Source organism: Brachionichthys hirsutus, chromosome 17 (assembly GCF_040956055.1).
Source record: "Brachionichthys hirsutus isolate HB-005 chromosome 17, CSIRO-AGI_Bhir_v1, whole genome shotgun sequence".
Lineage (NCBI taxonomy): Eukaryota > Metazoa > Chordata > Actinopteri > Lophiiformes > Brachionichthyidae > Brachionichthys > Brachionichthys hirsutus.
In genome coordinates, this window is record NC_090913.1 from 11315523 (window position 1) to 11330890 (window position 15368).

The following is a 15368-nucleotide window of genomic DNA, read 5'->3' on the forward strand; positions in this document are numbered from 1 at the left end:
AGGGAAATCATGCTGAATAAAATTCGACCCGAAGAGTCTTGCGTGCCATCGTGTCTTTTGTGAAAGCGTGTGTCAAGCAGCTACACATTCTCAGCCGTCCTCAATCAATTTGCAGCGCATCATTAGTTCCTACCTTAATTTATATCACATGCAAAGTGCTCCACGCATGGAGGTGTATCGGTCATCCAAAACAGCCCACCAGATGAAGTGTTTGCACATTCAGCCTCTATGATAATAATAGTAAAAGCACTTTACCTCACAAACAGGAGCAGTTAGGAAAGATGAACTTCCTGTTTGCCGTTCTGTGTCGTTCAGAGTTGTGGGAAACACCAGAGGACTTTTTCTTTTGCGTCAGAGCCTCTCCTAAACATTAAGCTCCAGCAGCTTTTTCACTTTTTTTCCTTCTGCTAATCGTTCGCAACTTTTCTTAACTTACATTCCGTCCCTCTTGATCGTCGTTCACACTTCTCTCACTTGCCAAATGACTTGTAATGTGTAACTTGTTGACGCAGCCTTTGAAGGATTAGCAGAAACTTGTCACTTTCACTCGCTAGCGGTCGTGTAAATTGGTTTTCGGTTCACACGTATCTGGGTTTTTTTGGGACAGATGCTAATGAAAAACTTCGTCGTGTGCAATCGATTCAGGTCGGCGTAACGTGATGTTTCGCGTGCCAAATTGAAATGGAGTGGAAGCCGTGCACAACTGGCACTGCTCCACTTGTTTTTTTTTGGATGCTCCCATTGCTGCCAATTCAGCAGTGCTATCGAACGCTCAGAAAAACACACACATACTCAGGCAGACGCACAACTTGACTGATGGTGCACAGTGAATATCTGATCTCTTCAAGCCTTTTATTCAGAGTTTTATCCGGTGTGGAGCTCCGTTAAGGCTAAGAAAGAGTCCTTGAGAATAAAAAGACGTCATCTCCCTTTAATATACTTTATTCTCCCTTTGGCTATATTCATTTACTTTCACTGTCTCTGAGGTTAGAAAATCAGGAGTCTTCACCAGCAAACCGAAAACACAGAAAGCTTTGCTAAAAAACTGGTTTCCTGCCCGCCGGCGGCGCTTATTTTCCACGCGGGTTTAAACACAGGAAGAATTCAGTGCCTCTGATATATATCCCAACCTCCCTCCTCACCCGTTCCGTCTCTCCCCAAGATCGACGCTTCTTTTTACGCTCCCCCAAAAAGCAACGGAATCATAAACTCTGTTTCTAAGTGATTGTTTCTTTTCGTTGTTTTCTCATTCATTTATTTAATCCTCTTTCCTTTCTGATGATTGTATTTGACCCCCCCCCCCATATGAATTCCAAATGATCCATTTCTCCTTTCAGAGTTGTATATGTGGAGTTGCGTCGTCTGAGGCGGAGCAGAGTCTCCTTTTCCCTTCGGCTGGTTGCCGTGTTTTCTAATCATTTTGTTGTGTGTGTGTGCTTGTCTTGCCTGCAGAGCAATCACTTTGGACAATCAGCTGGTCGTCTTGGCAACCACCGCAGCGGATGCAGGACGTTACCACGTCGAGGCTGTGAACGAGATGACGGGAGAGAATGTGACCGGTCCTGCCGTCTACCTGAGCATCTCAGGTAAAGAAGAACGCCCCACCTGGTTCTCAAACGGCGCTCTGCTGATCAAAGCGTCTCGACTCCCGTTAAATTAAACCCTGCGGCGTGTTTACATAATGAAATATTTTTAACTGTAGTTTCCCAGGCTTAATGAGTAATTGCTTATTATTTTTAATTCATATCACGTCTTCTAGCCTTTTAGGAGGACATGGCTTGCCGTCATTGCTAATGAATTTTGCCCAAACTATAAATGAAACCTACAGATTGAAGTGCGATTTGCAGTAACGACGGAGGAGAAGGCATTTTGACTGGCAGCTTAATTACTGTTTACAAGTAACCGTTGATAAAACCTTAAAATGGGACGAGCAGCTGAATGTACGAAACGCTGATCTGAGGCATTAAACAGGCGCACGTAGCAAAAAATTATTCTGCACTTGTTATTTATGTAAGACTCTTGATCCAGACACTTGAGGCCTCGACTACCAAACATTAGGTTTTTGATATTTAAATTATAGGAAACGAATGAATGACAGTTTAACAAGAACAAACCAATAAGTAGAATCGACCCGACTCAGCAAGAACCCACCTCTCACTGCGCTTGATGGAAATAATCAACGAATTAATAATAAAGGAGAGTGATGCCGAGCAGCGCTACGACACCAGTCGTGGTTTATGCCTGGTTTTATATATCGGATGTTCTTTGGCAGCGAATCTGACTCTGGTCCGGAGAGCCAAGTTTTATTTTGGCCCCTTGGCAAGAACTTTACGGCAAACACAGGAATGACTCAGAGCTGATGTATTTATTATCGGTTATTTGACATTTGGCTCTGAAGCGGACAAAAGCGAGAATCGTCTTTGGCTCAAAATAAGAGGCCTTCCTCCCTGGAGCTATGAAGAGGATGAAGAGGGCAGGATAAAACTGAGTTTAGAAACAACCAAAACTAGCTATGGGGTCGTATTTGTATAGTTAAAGCTGCATAACTATAATAAAATATAATATAACCACCCATTAATTAAATACCCGAGCAGCAGACCCTTGGTGTTTTTCACATATTTATATTTTAGATCAGTCTTAGATCTCGCCAGCTCCATTTTAATTAGAAAAAGTGCATTTTTGGGGGGCTCACACTTCATTTCCGTGGGATTTACCTGCACGTTGTGATTCACAATTTTTGTTTTTTCCTTGGAGGATGTTAGCGAATGAAATGCAGCCATTACTTTATCTCTGTATGTCTTCTCCTTGGAGGCTGGGGGGATGTACTCCACGGTCCTTCAGCTGAAATGCTCACGATGTTAAAACGAGACGAGGAGGAGGAGAGGGAAGGAGAAGGATGGAGGGAGGGAGGGAGGGAGCTCCCTGTCCCTTGTGGCTGCATAGAGTTTTAATTAGATTCTCTTTACGGGGTTGTATCCTTTGGCATCCTTTCACAAACGCACAATGTGGCAAACGCACAATCACATAAATACACGCATAGCAGCTTGTTACGGCTGTCAGGGTGGAGTAGTCTCCGGAGTGTGTTTTAGGAATCGTAAGAGCACAGCCAGGCTTTGCTGATCAGTCTTTGACCGTAAACATCTGCGTTTATGTGTGTGTGTGTGTGTGTGTGTGGTTGTTTTCTTCGGTGTGTGTTTCCTACAATGAACAGGTTCTATTTAGCACCCGGCACTATAAAGCAGCGTGCTCCATTCAGGTATTTGTTAGAGAGGAGGGAGGAAAGCGTGTAAATTAAAATAAAAAAAACTGGAAGACAGTTAAGTGAATGAAAATGGTGCACGAGCGAGATGTGGAATTATTTAGTCTTGGGTTTAGTGCATCAGATAATCCTGCACACGCCTCTTCTAGCAGCTCATTTGCTGGATATGAGAACATTTTTGCTGTTTCAAATTAGCTCAGCGTTTCAACCGGGCCATCCACTAAAATATTTGTTTGTGGATAAAAGAATCAATTTTGTGCAAATTAGCAGGGTGCTTTTTTTTGTCCATTCTTCCTTCCTATTTTTCACACTTCGGTTCCCAGCTCTGTCATTCCATTTCATGTCGCCCCTTTGAACTTTTACATTCCATTAAGCAGCCTGCCGCAGCGTCGGGATGCAGAGGTTCGCAGTTCTCTGTCACTTTTCCTGTGTCTAAAAAAATGTTCTTTTTCAGAAATCACCTGAATCGGTGAGATGCCTATTTTACATTTTCCCACTTCCTTACTTTGATTTGAGTTTTATGCTCAACAGAGGAGACGAGAAAGCAGGCAGTATCGGAAAGAGAATGGCTAATGAAGCGAGTCGCGTGTTCAGACGGAAGATGGGACCGAACGCTTGGCGCGCACACGTTCAGTTAAAATGCAGTCGCTTATGCTTATCACAGGCGTTTCGTGTGATTAAAATCACAACAGCTAACCCACAGAGACTGTGAGAAAAGGGCTTCGCAACCAGTCGCGTGATGCAGGTATGGTCAATTAGTTACAGTATACACACCTTTAATTCAGTGTGTGTGTGTGTGTGTTTTGAGCATAGCATTCCAAGGGCCTCAGGGTGTTTCTGCTAATGACAGGAGACGATTAATTAATTAAGCTCCATGCGTTCATCTCTGAGTTTGTTTGATTCACACCTCTGCATGTCCATCAATGCAGCAACGTCTGTGCGCTCCTACGTCAGACTCTTTTTTTTTTAAAGAGCAGTCCTGCTGCTTGGCCATGCATTTCCGTAGAGTCTGTGGACTCGCAAGTTAGATGGAAAAAAAGAATCGATGCAGCCGAGCCTGAAATGTCCTGCCTTTTAGTCCCTGAATGGAATTGATAGGATTGTTTCACGAGACCGTTGTTGGCTCGTAAATGCTCTCATCTTTCAAATTCCATAATATTAGTTGCTAACACAGGCGGTTGTCTCCAACACTCCAAACCCGCATTGTCTCGGTGACAGCGCTGCATCCCTATAGATCAGAGCCACAGCAGAGCTTTCACAACTTTTACCAGACTCTGAGCAGCTTCTTCCTTTCCTCGACAGAGAAACTGATCTTGATGAATAAATTAAGCCCCCCCCCCTTTAAATCTCGCCACATACCGTACCTCCGTAATTACCGTAGGACGGCGCTCGATGCGAATGCTGGCAACAGAGTTTCTAGAAATAAGTTCCCTGGAATGTAAGAAAGTCGGAAGGAGCTGTTTGAAAATTCCCAGCATCTTTGAAGTATCATGGTTCTGCACAGTAATTGAGTTATGAACTTGATGCTGCTGAATAAAGGCTCAGCTGGCAGCTTCTGTTCTGTATACAGCGAGGCAGCCCAGCAGAGCACATAGGAGAGGGGAATTAAAAACGGCGAGGACAGGAGGCTGATCGTTATTAGAGTGTGTGTCTGGGTTAGCTTAGCTCACCTGAGTGGACGGAGGCGTCGGATTACTCCTCCTCGAGGCGTCTGGCGTTTAACATCACTCCATTCATTCCGCTTCCATTCATTCCCCCTGTTTTTGTCACCTTTGCCTCGCCGAGAGGTGAGAGGAAAAGTAGATGTGAGTAAAAACGTTTGCTGGACCTGAGTTTACACTTAAATGTTCAGTTTTACATACTAACTGGGGAACCTGTGACTTTGTGAGCAGCGTAAACGTGTTTTTAGTATCCGCCTGCATCTGTGTCATTTGCTTCTTTTTATCATCGACTACCCTCCCTTCCAGATGTTTCCTTTACACATCACTGACTCTTAAATGAGAGCCTGCCGTGGATCCTTCTGTTCTTGTGCTACCCTGTGTGTGTGTTTGTGTTTGTGTGTGTTCCTTTGCTGCAGGTCCAATCCCGGTTTTTCTCTGGTGCGTCTCTTTGGAGGTGTTTTAGTGTCTCTGGGGAGCGTGAGTGTGTGTTTGTGCTGCTGTGGGGTAGAATCTACGTGGTTTTGTCTCTGCCCGTGTGTGTGTGTGTGTGTGTTGTGGTGTCGCAGAGCGTGACACATGTCATCACTCATTTGTAGTTCAAGCTTTAATGTGGGATCAGAGACTGTTGAGTCGTCTCCAGGGCTATCGCTCTCATTATCGGTGGAGCCGTTTAGCATTTTGCTGCATCATGACTTGTGGACTTCAAGGGATGCCACGGAAACATTCCAAGCTCCTTTTAATTTCAGAAGTATTCTTCTTCTTCTTTTTTTAAAGCATTCCTGACATTTAGTTATTTATTTTAGAGCATTTTCATCAAGAATTTTCGTTCAGATTCAGAGAATGGTTCTATTAGAACGTCGGGACCACTGCAGGCCTCCAGAGGTTCTTCTGGCTTCACCTTTTCCAGGCGTTGAAATTTCTTCTGATAAAACAAAACTGTACACCTGCAATTTTGGTGGACAATTTATTTATGGACAAAAGAAATTGAGGTTTTTATTTTACAAGTTACATTTTATTTTTTAAGAATAATTACATGTTGATTTTCCCCTTGTCGTGTAAAAAATGAAAGGCCTCATCCTCTTTATCGATGGGGAAAAATGTCTTTCTTTGTAGTTTTCATCAATAAGCATGTCTCTAAACAGCATGCGTGTACGCAACGCTTCAGTGGACAGAACGTTTTAGTTTTACAAATGCACCATGTTGAAGAATGAAAAATATCTCCAAAGACAAAAGAGATAAACATGGTTGTTGCTCACCTTCCGAAGAGGCTGTGAGTTAATTCAAACCGGTACTAATGCCGCCTGCAGCATTTAGGTTCTGTCGACTTAAACCAACCAAACCATCAGCATCTTAGAACAACAAACACAAGATATCAATTTATTAACAACGCGAACACATTTTCTCAGACCTTTAGACCCGCTAGCCTTAAAATAAATGTGTGAATGTCTTTGTTGCGGAACAACTCACCGTCCCCTGACACAAACAGAGGTTTACTTACTGAGCGCTGATTCAAAGTCTTTCCTCTCCCTCTCAAATGACTCCACTTCATTAGTTGCAGGCAGAATCGGAAGCAGCTGCCAATATTCTCCATTTAACAGCGAGATAAAAATGGCTCAAAGATTTCACAGTTACAATCAGATATTGTTGGGCTGTTTCCCCGTTAGCTAGCAGGCGCCCTCCTATAGAACTTCTGAGGCCCGTTTTGATGAGCGCTTGACTATAATTGGCAACAGCTGAAATTCTCAGGTCGTCGAGGGAGCGGAAGAGGGAAAGTTGATATTAATTAAAGGGAGGACATTTCCAGCTCTTTCTATTCTGTAAAAGTAGAAACGTCTACGCTTGACTGGACGCTCAAACGGATGGAGGGTGGCGTTAAAGGTCCAATCAAGCCCCCGTGCTCACTGGTTGTGACCTAGAAACTGGAAGGAGCATGCTAGCATCTGTATAGTTATGATTAAGGTTGACTGTGTTTGAGCGTTGTAACGTGAGCATCTTTGTTTTGTTCTTCTTTTTCCTCTTCTTCCTGGAGACATGAAACGAGGCTGAGATGGATTTTCCGTTGATGGCAGCCGTTTGCTCCGATCGTTACTCTGGGTGTCACGTCTTCGCTGTGGCGGTACAAAAGGCTTTCAACAGAATCGACAAGCTGCATTGAGCCAGCGCTGAAACCCATTTTACTCCTGTTACTCATGCGTGTTTTCACCAAAGGCAGGCAGAAATATCGCTGCGTAATATCTGGATCGCTTCTGAGCAGATTCTTCTTCTTCTTCAAAAAAAAAAACACATCATTTGGAGATAAAAGAAATTCATGTGGGCTGCAGACCCTGCTGTGTGTTCAGTCTTACTTTACTTACTGGTCATCCATCAGAAGGATGGTGGTTTGATTCCCAGTTCCTACATGCAGATGGACCCATGAGCAAACTGAAACAAAGCCCAAATACCGGTACGGATATTTGCTACGGCACGTGAAGAAGTTAGCCGTATGCCCATGCATAGAATTTGTTAATTAGCGTCTATCTTAAAACGTTATATAATCATTCTCTGTGAGGAAATCTGAAGCGCCGCTTCTGCCGGCCTTTGTTGAAGCCCGTTCATTTAACCGAAGCGCCGCGCTCTTACGTATAAACCTTGAACAACAAGCAGCAGCTTGCTGGAGTTTGTTTACGCTTATCTAACATGATTTTATTATAAACTCCTTTCTGAGAGGTTGTGCGAGGACACACTCCTTCCTTTTGTGCTGAAAGTTTGGCCGGTTGAAGCCTGCAGACGTGCAACACACAACATAAATCGTTTTCGTTGTGATTTTGATGGTGGGATTCTAATGAATCATCGATTTAATTCATTCCTCCTCTTTATGTCTGGAATCTATTCAGCAACTCTTTTTTTTGAACGGCCCACTCTGCCCATCTCCTCTGTGGTTCTGTAATTGAAACCTCAGCGTACACAGGGGAAAACATGCGTGTCACAGCGGTAGACGATCACACTTTAAACCAATTTTCGACTGTTCCTGCTGCAACGTTTAAATCAACCGGTCGAGTAATCACGCGATCCCCTTTAATGTATCACACACACCGACTGACGCGTATCATCCATCAGCGCGGATACCGATAGCGTCTCGGCTGTCTAGCAGAGATGAAAACGGCGATGAGACGCGCGGCTACACGTGAAAAACGCTGAGGTGATGCTGAATGAGGTGTCAAGTGCACAGATAAGTGGCGTGGTACCCGTGGCTTTAATGATCCTGTCAGTTGCCGCTGTCCCTTTTCGCCGCCTCGCCTTAAGAATGCGCGTTAAGTCAGTTTGCGTGAAGATTAATAATCTGACTTGGAGCTCCATGTCGGACTCCCGTGTACACGATGACAGACACGTCCAACGTTTTCAGTAGCAGGTGCACACAACTGGAAACTCGTTATTATCTCCTGTTCATATTGGCATTCCGCTAATATTGCAGCACATACTGGCAATGTTCAGGGTTCTTCTAAAACTGATTGGGAGGACCTGAATATAAATGGATATATTAGTGAACAACGTTGATCTGCCTCTGTGTGTCGGTGCTTCCTGCTGGGTGTGTATCCGGTTATCGTGGAGAAGCAGGCGAGTTAATTTGAAGCGATAAAAGCGGGAGAGAAATAGAGCCGGTGAAAGATGGGGCAGGGCCGCAGAGGAAGGACGGGTAAATAGGAGAAGAGTTTACGAGGTGCTGAGGAGGGGGGGTAATGTGTCCAACGGCAGGAGGGGAGAGAGGGGTGATGATGTCTTTGCTTGCTTTATTTAGCTCCTGTGTGGTCGTGAAGGATGTGCTCTATTTTCCGTTTTGTTATAAAATAAAAATTCAAGCTTCACTTGCGCCTGCGGTTCGAGAGGGAGGGAAGTCACCTGTGCATCTGAATGTTCTCTTTTTATTACTTCTAGCTATGACCAGTGTGTGATTTTATTGTAATTTCTTTTGTATGCATGCATCTTAAAGCCGCGGCTTCTTTTTTTGTGTGCTTCTTGGTTGCGTTATCAACGAGGTAAATAACAGACGATGGTTAATCGTTTTAATACCGTGCGCTCCAGAACTCTCTGAGAGCTAGGTCACATCCTAAGTCCTGGATAAATGAAAACATCAGAAAATTAAAAAGAGAATCTGGAGCAGCTGAGATAAATAGAAACATCTCAAGTTCATTGTCTCCTTATGAGCGTTATTTTCATTTGATACCACGGAATACTCCATTTAAATTGTACTAAATATAAAAGGTTAACAGTTCTATAGTCACATCTTTTTGGTGTAACCTACCTTTAACAAACCCGGACTACTTTTAACTGGAGTTCCAGGCTGCTCTGAGAAAGATCCAGAAGTATTAATGAACTCAGATAGGCTTATGCAGGACAAATATGATAAACACACTCATTTGCATAGTACATAAGTAAACACAACATCATCTTAGCCAAATAAGAAATGCTCTTGTTCATTCAAATGCATTGACTGTCCTTCCACATCGGCTTGCAAATCAATAGCATCCATCTGTGGAGATCCAGCATCTGCCCACCGATGGATAGAAGTAGTCTACTGTGAAAATGTCCTGACATTTGACCGGGAAGGGCTTCTGAGTCGGAAGGAGCTGCGCCCCCCACGGCTGGGGGGGGGGTCAGAATGGAGGAGCTTTGAGCTCTGCTGCTCTGACGACTCGTGCCAGTTCACAGTCCCTTTGATGACAGCAGTTGAAAATCTATATATTTTATGCACTCATGTCAAAGGCGTCACGGTCCACATGGGCGCTTTACGTCTCACTTATCCCTGCAAATTAGAACAATCTGGATTCCTCTGCACCGCTGAGTCGCTGCCATTACATCGGTTGAAAGTGGGCACGGATGTATAACGTCCTCATCATTGCTTCTGATAAAGCATTTTCTTTATTATTGTCGTATTGTTTTGTGAGGTAGAGACAACCGTAGTGGAGAAACAGGAATCATGAGCTTTAACGACACGCGGGGGGGCATGGACTCTCGGCTTCCCATTTGTCTGAGACAATTCGGATGAGGGAATTGATTGTTGTTCAAAAGTTCACCTGTCCAGGCTTGAAACGAACGGGGATGATGATTTCAGCGTTTCAGCTGCAATTCTGTGGAACGATTGCCCCTCAGAATCGGATCTGCTGCGGGAAAAGAAAGAAAGAAAGGGGATTGGAAAAAGTATCGCATTAAATAGTTGTCAGTATCGGATCAAATCGCAGTCAAAGTACATCTTCTGATATTTGTACAGACATTACTGCTCCTCCTTCTTGTGTCAATTCAAACACGCATTCACACGTCAGTTCACAGTTATGATCAAGCACGCACAGATCCCATTTGTTCATTAGCTGCTGAACTGGCGCCGTTGTCTGAATGGCTGCGTGGGCGGTGCTACAGCTATTGCAGACTTGCATGAGCGCGTTTCTTTTCCTCATCAGCGTGTTTATACACTCAAACAAGGTCAGGGTTTCGGTGTAAGCAAACGACCCTTAGAGGATTGCAAGACGAAGGAGAGGAGGACAATAGAGAGAAGGGAGATGATGATGAGATGAGCGTGGAAGAGGTAGGACCGGAGGAGGATCGGGTACCATGACTTCAAAGAAAAAGAGTCATGTAGTGAGCGAGCGTGAAATTGGGAAAGCTATGATTAGGATAGGACAGGGTGTGAAAGTTGAAGATTAAGAGGGGATGCCGATAACAGGAATAGATCAACAGGGCCTTTAATCCCAAAATACTCTCCACCCTTCTCCTCCCATCAGCGCCTCCTCTCTTGTCTGGTTGTTTGGAGTGATTGAAGACAGAAGATGGGTGCAGCCTATATTACACACACAGATATACACACAAAAACACACACACGCACAGCAGATGACGTCCATCACCGGGACGTTCCATGCAGAGCAGATGGAACAACTGCAGCCAGATCTTACTGATCTATCACGGTTCTAATGAATCTGTTAGCCGGGCCAGGCCCGACTAATCAATCTCCGAGACGCTTAATCAATTAAACCATTAATCAGAAACGGACCCTAGCTGTTATTTCCCACATGAGTAATTGCTTTACATAGATTCAGAGTCATAAAGACACAGGCACAACACACAGGTTTACTGAAATGCAGAGGGGCGGAGTCAGCGCGGGCGCCAAAGTGAGCTGTTGGAAACATGCAGCATAGACAAAAGGAGCAGTTATAAATTACCACAGTATTAGTACCGGTATTTGATGGATCTTTTTTGACGACTGCCGGCTTCTCAGTGAAGAATTCGGTCTTTATCACATATAAAATAGCACTCTTTGTCTACGAAGGAGTTTCCTTCCCCGAGTTTCTTCAGCATGACGGAAGCACCCTGGGAAAGGCCGGGATGTTTCCCTCTGCTGATCTGTCGGATTTCTCCGGAGTCCGGACCTCCCTTTGCTCGGAGGCTGCAGTGAATGCTTAGCTGGATCAGCAGCTCCTTCTAAGGGACGCACGTTATATCGGGACGCTGCGGGACAGGAACGATGGCAGCGAGCTTGGAAGATAAAGACAAAGAGGGGGTGACATTGAAGCGAGATAAGGGAATATCCTGCAACATAAAAAAGGCTGAATCAAACTGATTTAGTAATAACGTGCTTCTTTTTTAGTCTCTTGAGGTCCTTTCTTCTGGTGTTTCAGCCCACAGTGGTGAGCATGCAGCTACACCACATCGCTGGTGCTTTTAAAGCTCCACCTTTTGGCTCCAACTCCCCCCCCCCCATCTTCCCCGTGGCCTTCATCCATCCAAAAAAAATAAAAAATTATACTGCGAGACGAGCTGCTTCATATCGATTCCCTCGAACTTGTGAAAACAGCACTCTTCATTTGGATTGGATTTTATTTTTCATTCCATCATTAGACCCACAGAACGAATTCTACATCTGTTTCTTTCATTCCGTGGCACTCACGTTTCAGCTTTCATCAGACGGCTTCATTAATCGTCTCTTTCATGTGCTCTTTGTTTTCCCCCTTGATCTGATAAGAGGAAGCGTTTAACAAGGGATCGTCGTGTTCCTGGGTCACCTCATTTGTGTGCAGCCATCTGTTTTGGCACAAACAAACTTACCGTCGGAGGAGGAGATGGGCTCGGATGAGAGAAGAGTACAAATTACAGGAGCACTTCAGAAAAATGAGGAGGAGTGGAAGCGACGCAGACGAAGTTGTCTTCGTCTTCTTCCTGACTGGGAGCAAAGGGAAAGTCAGAGCCCGGTGACATTTGGGATTTAAATCCGGGATGACTGGCAACCGTCTTTAACTGTTTGCGTATCGGAAAACCAGGCTTCCGTACACTGTGTGTGTGTGTGTGTGTGTGTGTGCGCGTGTGTGTGTGTGATTGACATGATAAATTGGAAAGGTCAGCTGCTACTGTTTGCTATAGACAGGCAGACAGGCGGAAGATGTAACCTTCCAAATGCCCACATTTCTTGAGGGGAGGGGGGGGATCTGCGCATTATGATGGGGGGGTGGGGGGGGGGGGGGGGTTGAAACTTAGATCCGATAAGTAAGCCTGATCTCTGCTGCTTATGGGTTGTGTATAAACGGTACTGTTCTTCAAGTCTCGTCAGCCAGAGAGGAACTGTATGGAAATATCATCAGGAATCGCCCCCAGTTCTGAGGTCAACACTCGAGCCACCTTATGATTTTATGCTGTGTGTGTGTGTCCTTGTGTCCTTGTGTCCCCCTTGGTGAACGTGTCCGTACTGGAAACTGTGCGCCGTTTGTGTAACCATTGATATGAATTTTAAAGAGCGAGGATGAGATTGACAGGATAAATTGCCGCGCTAAAGGGTCTCCAGGTTGAGCTGTTATTTTGAAATAGAGACCCAAAACGTGTTGTAGGAAAAGGTCAATTATTCTGGAGGTGTGCAGCCTATATTACTCCACTGGGTGGGCTCCACCCAGTGGATAAAGATGTGGGTGTAGGGGGGGAGGAAAAGGGTGTACCCGTGTAGGGTCTTCCTCCTCCCCTCACGACCCTCCAAATGAAGGCTTCCCAGATACAGACTCCATCAAAGCCGTCTTACTTTCACACATCCTTCACTTTGACATGGTTTAAATCACAAGAGGGGTCAAAAGAGAAGAGATCTTCATCGTGTTTGTGCCTCCCTCAACCATCTGGTCCGTATCCATTAGCTCCCTGAGAATGTGCTTGAATACGTGCAAAATGAAGGTAGAATATGGCCCGAAGGCTTCCTCCAGATCCGCCTTTAACATCCAGCATTAATGGGCCTCAAGGGGGGGAGAAGGAACACACACACACACACACACACACACACAGGTCTGTTTGTTTGTCCCGAGAGAGGATGAATCACAGAGAGTTTTGGGGGTGCTCTGGGATAAAGGGGATCCGCGGCTCGCTACTGGAGGGGTCCGGTGGAAATGCAAGCACAAGTAGAGAGCTCAGGGTTGTGTTATCGAACGGTTGACAGGAGAAATACTGCACTTTATACCGCCAGTAGTATTCACTCAACGGAATGAAAACACACCGATTTTGTGGCAAGTACACACAAGAGGACACAGTGTGACCCGCTTGTTTAGAAGTCCTTCAGGCAGCAGAATACACAACGGTGAATTCATGAATGCAAAATGCCGCTCCACACCGAGACACAAGCTGTATCTTGAACACATCCTATCAGAATCAGCCGCGGTGCCGAGTGTCGGCCCGTCCTCTGTAAAGGTCGGGTCAGCAGACGGAGACCGAGAGATTCACCTGTGAAAAGCACGGCGGCGCACAAGTGACAAAAAGTTTGTGTAACAGCGAGGAAAATCAAACGAGTGGACTGAGCTTCATGAGCGTCGGATGCCGTGTTGTTTTATTAAAACACACACACACACACACACACACTTTATACCTGCAGACCTGCATTTACACCCTGCAGACAAAAGCCTGCATCTTCGGCCTCAGACCCCGCCCAGCCTCAGGTCTCTATCTTTTGTGTGTGTGCTCTGAAAATGAAACATGCACCATGATTTTATTTTACTGTAATATAAAGGCCCTTGTGTCAGAAGAAAAGGAACTCTTACAGCGAAGAGCAAAACGTTCCTGAATCTCCCAAACGGACCGGACGCCGTTTCCTGTCAGGAGAACACCAGCTTCTCATCCCAAGATAACGAATAATTATCTTCTGATCTGGAAACAACGGCATTAAAATAACTGCAAGCTTTGCCGTTCTTGACTTCCGTAAACAACCCACTATCCTCCATGCCTGGGGGGGGTCCCCCTCCCTCAGCTTTTCTGAGTTTCAGCATCTTTTGTTTCCTCATCAGCTATCTCGCTCACTCTTCTTCCCACTTCACTGCGGATGCATCTGCGTGTCCATCACGCAGGCTGAACGAACTTTGTGCTGAGGCTGATCAGAATCTAAATTAAGGCACAGTTTTACCACACACACACACACACACACAGATGCATCCAGCATTCACGTGTCGATTGAGTGTCTGAAAAGAAGCGTGAAGGGGTATTGTATTGATAGATGAATAGTGAATGTAGATTCTCTGCCAGTAGAATGTCAATGCCGTAATTTCTCTCAGTCCCGCTGCTTCCAGACTTATGACAAATACGGGAAGAAAAGGCAGACGGGAAGAAGAAAAGAGTGAATTAGAGACAAAGTTTGGTCGCTGGCAGTTGATGGATGGGCTGCAAACAGCTCATCGTCCTCTGGACTCCATGATAACATACCCACACCATTCTCTCCCTCTCATCCATTCCATTATCTGCCTTTGGGTTTTTTCCTCCGTCTCAGGAAAGGAGTTTCCTTCTCCTGCGCGCCTCCTTCACATCGAGGTGCCTCCGAGCCACAGATTTGCCAAAAAAAAAAAACAAAAAGCCTGTCGGTTCTTTTGCTTTTTAAATGTTTATTTCCTAAATGTGGCTTTCTAATGCGCCCTGAAGAAATTCATGAAATCTAAATTGTATCTCTCCCATTTTCTCCTTTCCTTCCAACTCCCCTCCCACTTATTTCAACTCATTCTCTTTGGCTGATGGACAGTCGGCAAGAAGAACCGAGGGTCGGCAGGTAAAGAACCCATTTACATTTATATGATACCCCCCCCCCAGACCGCGCTCCACCGTCTAAACAGGAACGAATATTGCTGTGACCCTTCGGTCCGACCAGAGGGTCGACCTCAGGGCTCCTCTGTGAAATGCTTTGCAGAAGGTCAACAGGCGCATCCTGTAAAAGTTGTCCCGTTCAATATATCGGCCTCACTAGTAAGGAAAACCCGGAGGTAGACGCCTGACCTGAAGGTCAGCTGCTGCGGGGCTGCGCATATTGGGTCAGACAGTCTATCAGAACCTCTTTTTACACATTAAATCAGCTTTTTTTATGTAGTTCTCAAATTTACGGAGGAAAAAAAATACAATTAGCCCAAAGAGAGTTTTTCTTGGACGCAGCCCGGACATCCTGGCAGGCTTTCCTTTATCTGAACTGGTTTTTCTAAAGC

At 45.1% G+C, this 15368-nt stretch overlaps 1 protein-coding gene across 1 annotated transcript in view; it reads left to right on the top strand.

Annotated features, from left to right (window-relative positions):
- The window catches only part of sdk1b (sidekick cell adhesion molecule 1b), a 138606-nt gene that overhangs the window by 66517 nt on the left and 56721 nt on the right, over positions 1-15368 (top strand). Inside the window, exons 5-6 of the mRNA XM_068751464.1 lie at positions 1453-1586; positions 14915-14941. Of these exons, the coding sequence (XP_068607565.1) occupies positions 1453-1586; positions 14915-14941 (161 nt within the window). The remainder of the gene's footprint in view (positions 1-1452; positions 1587-14914; positions 14942-15368) is intronic.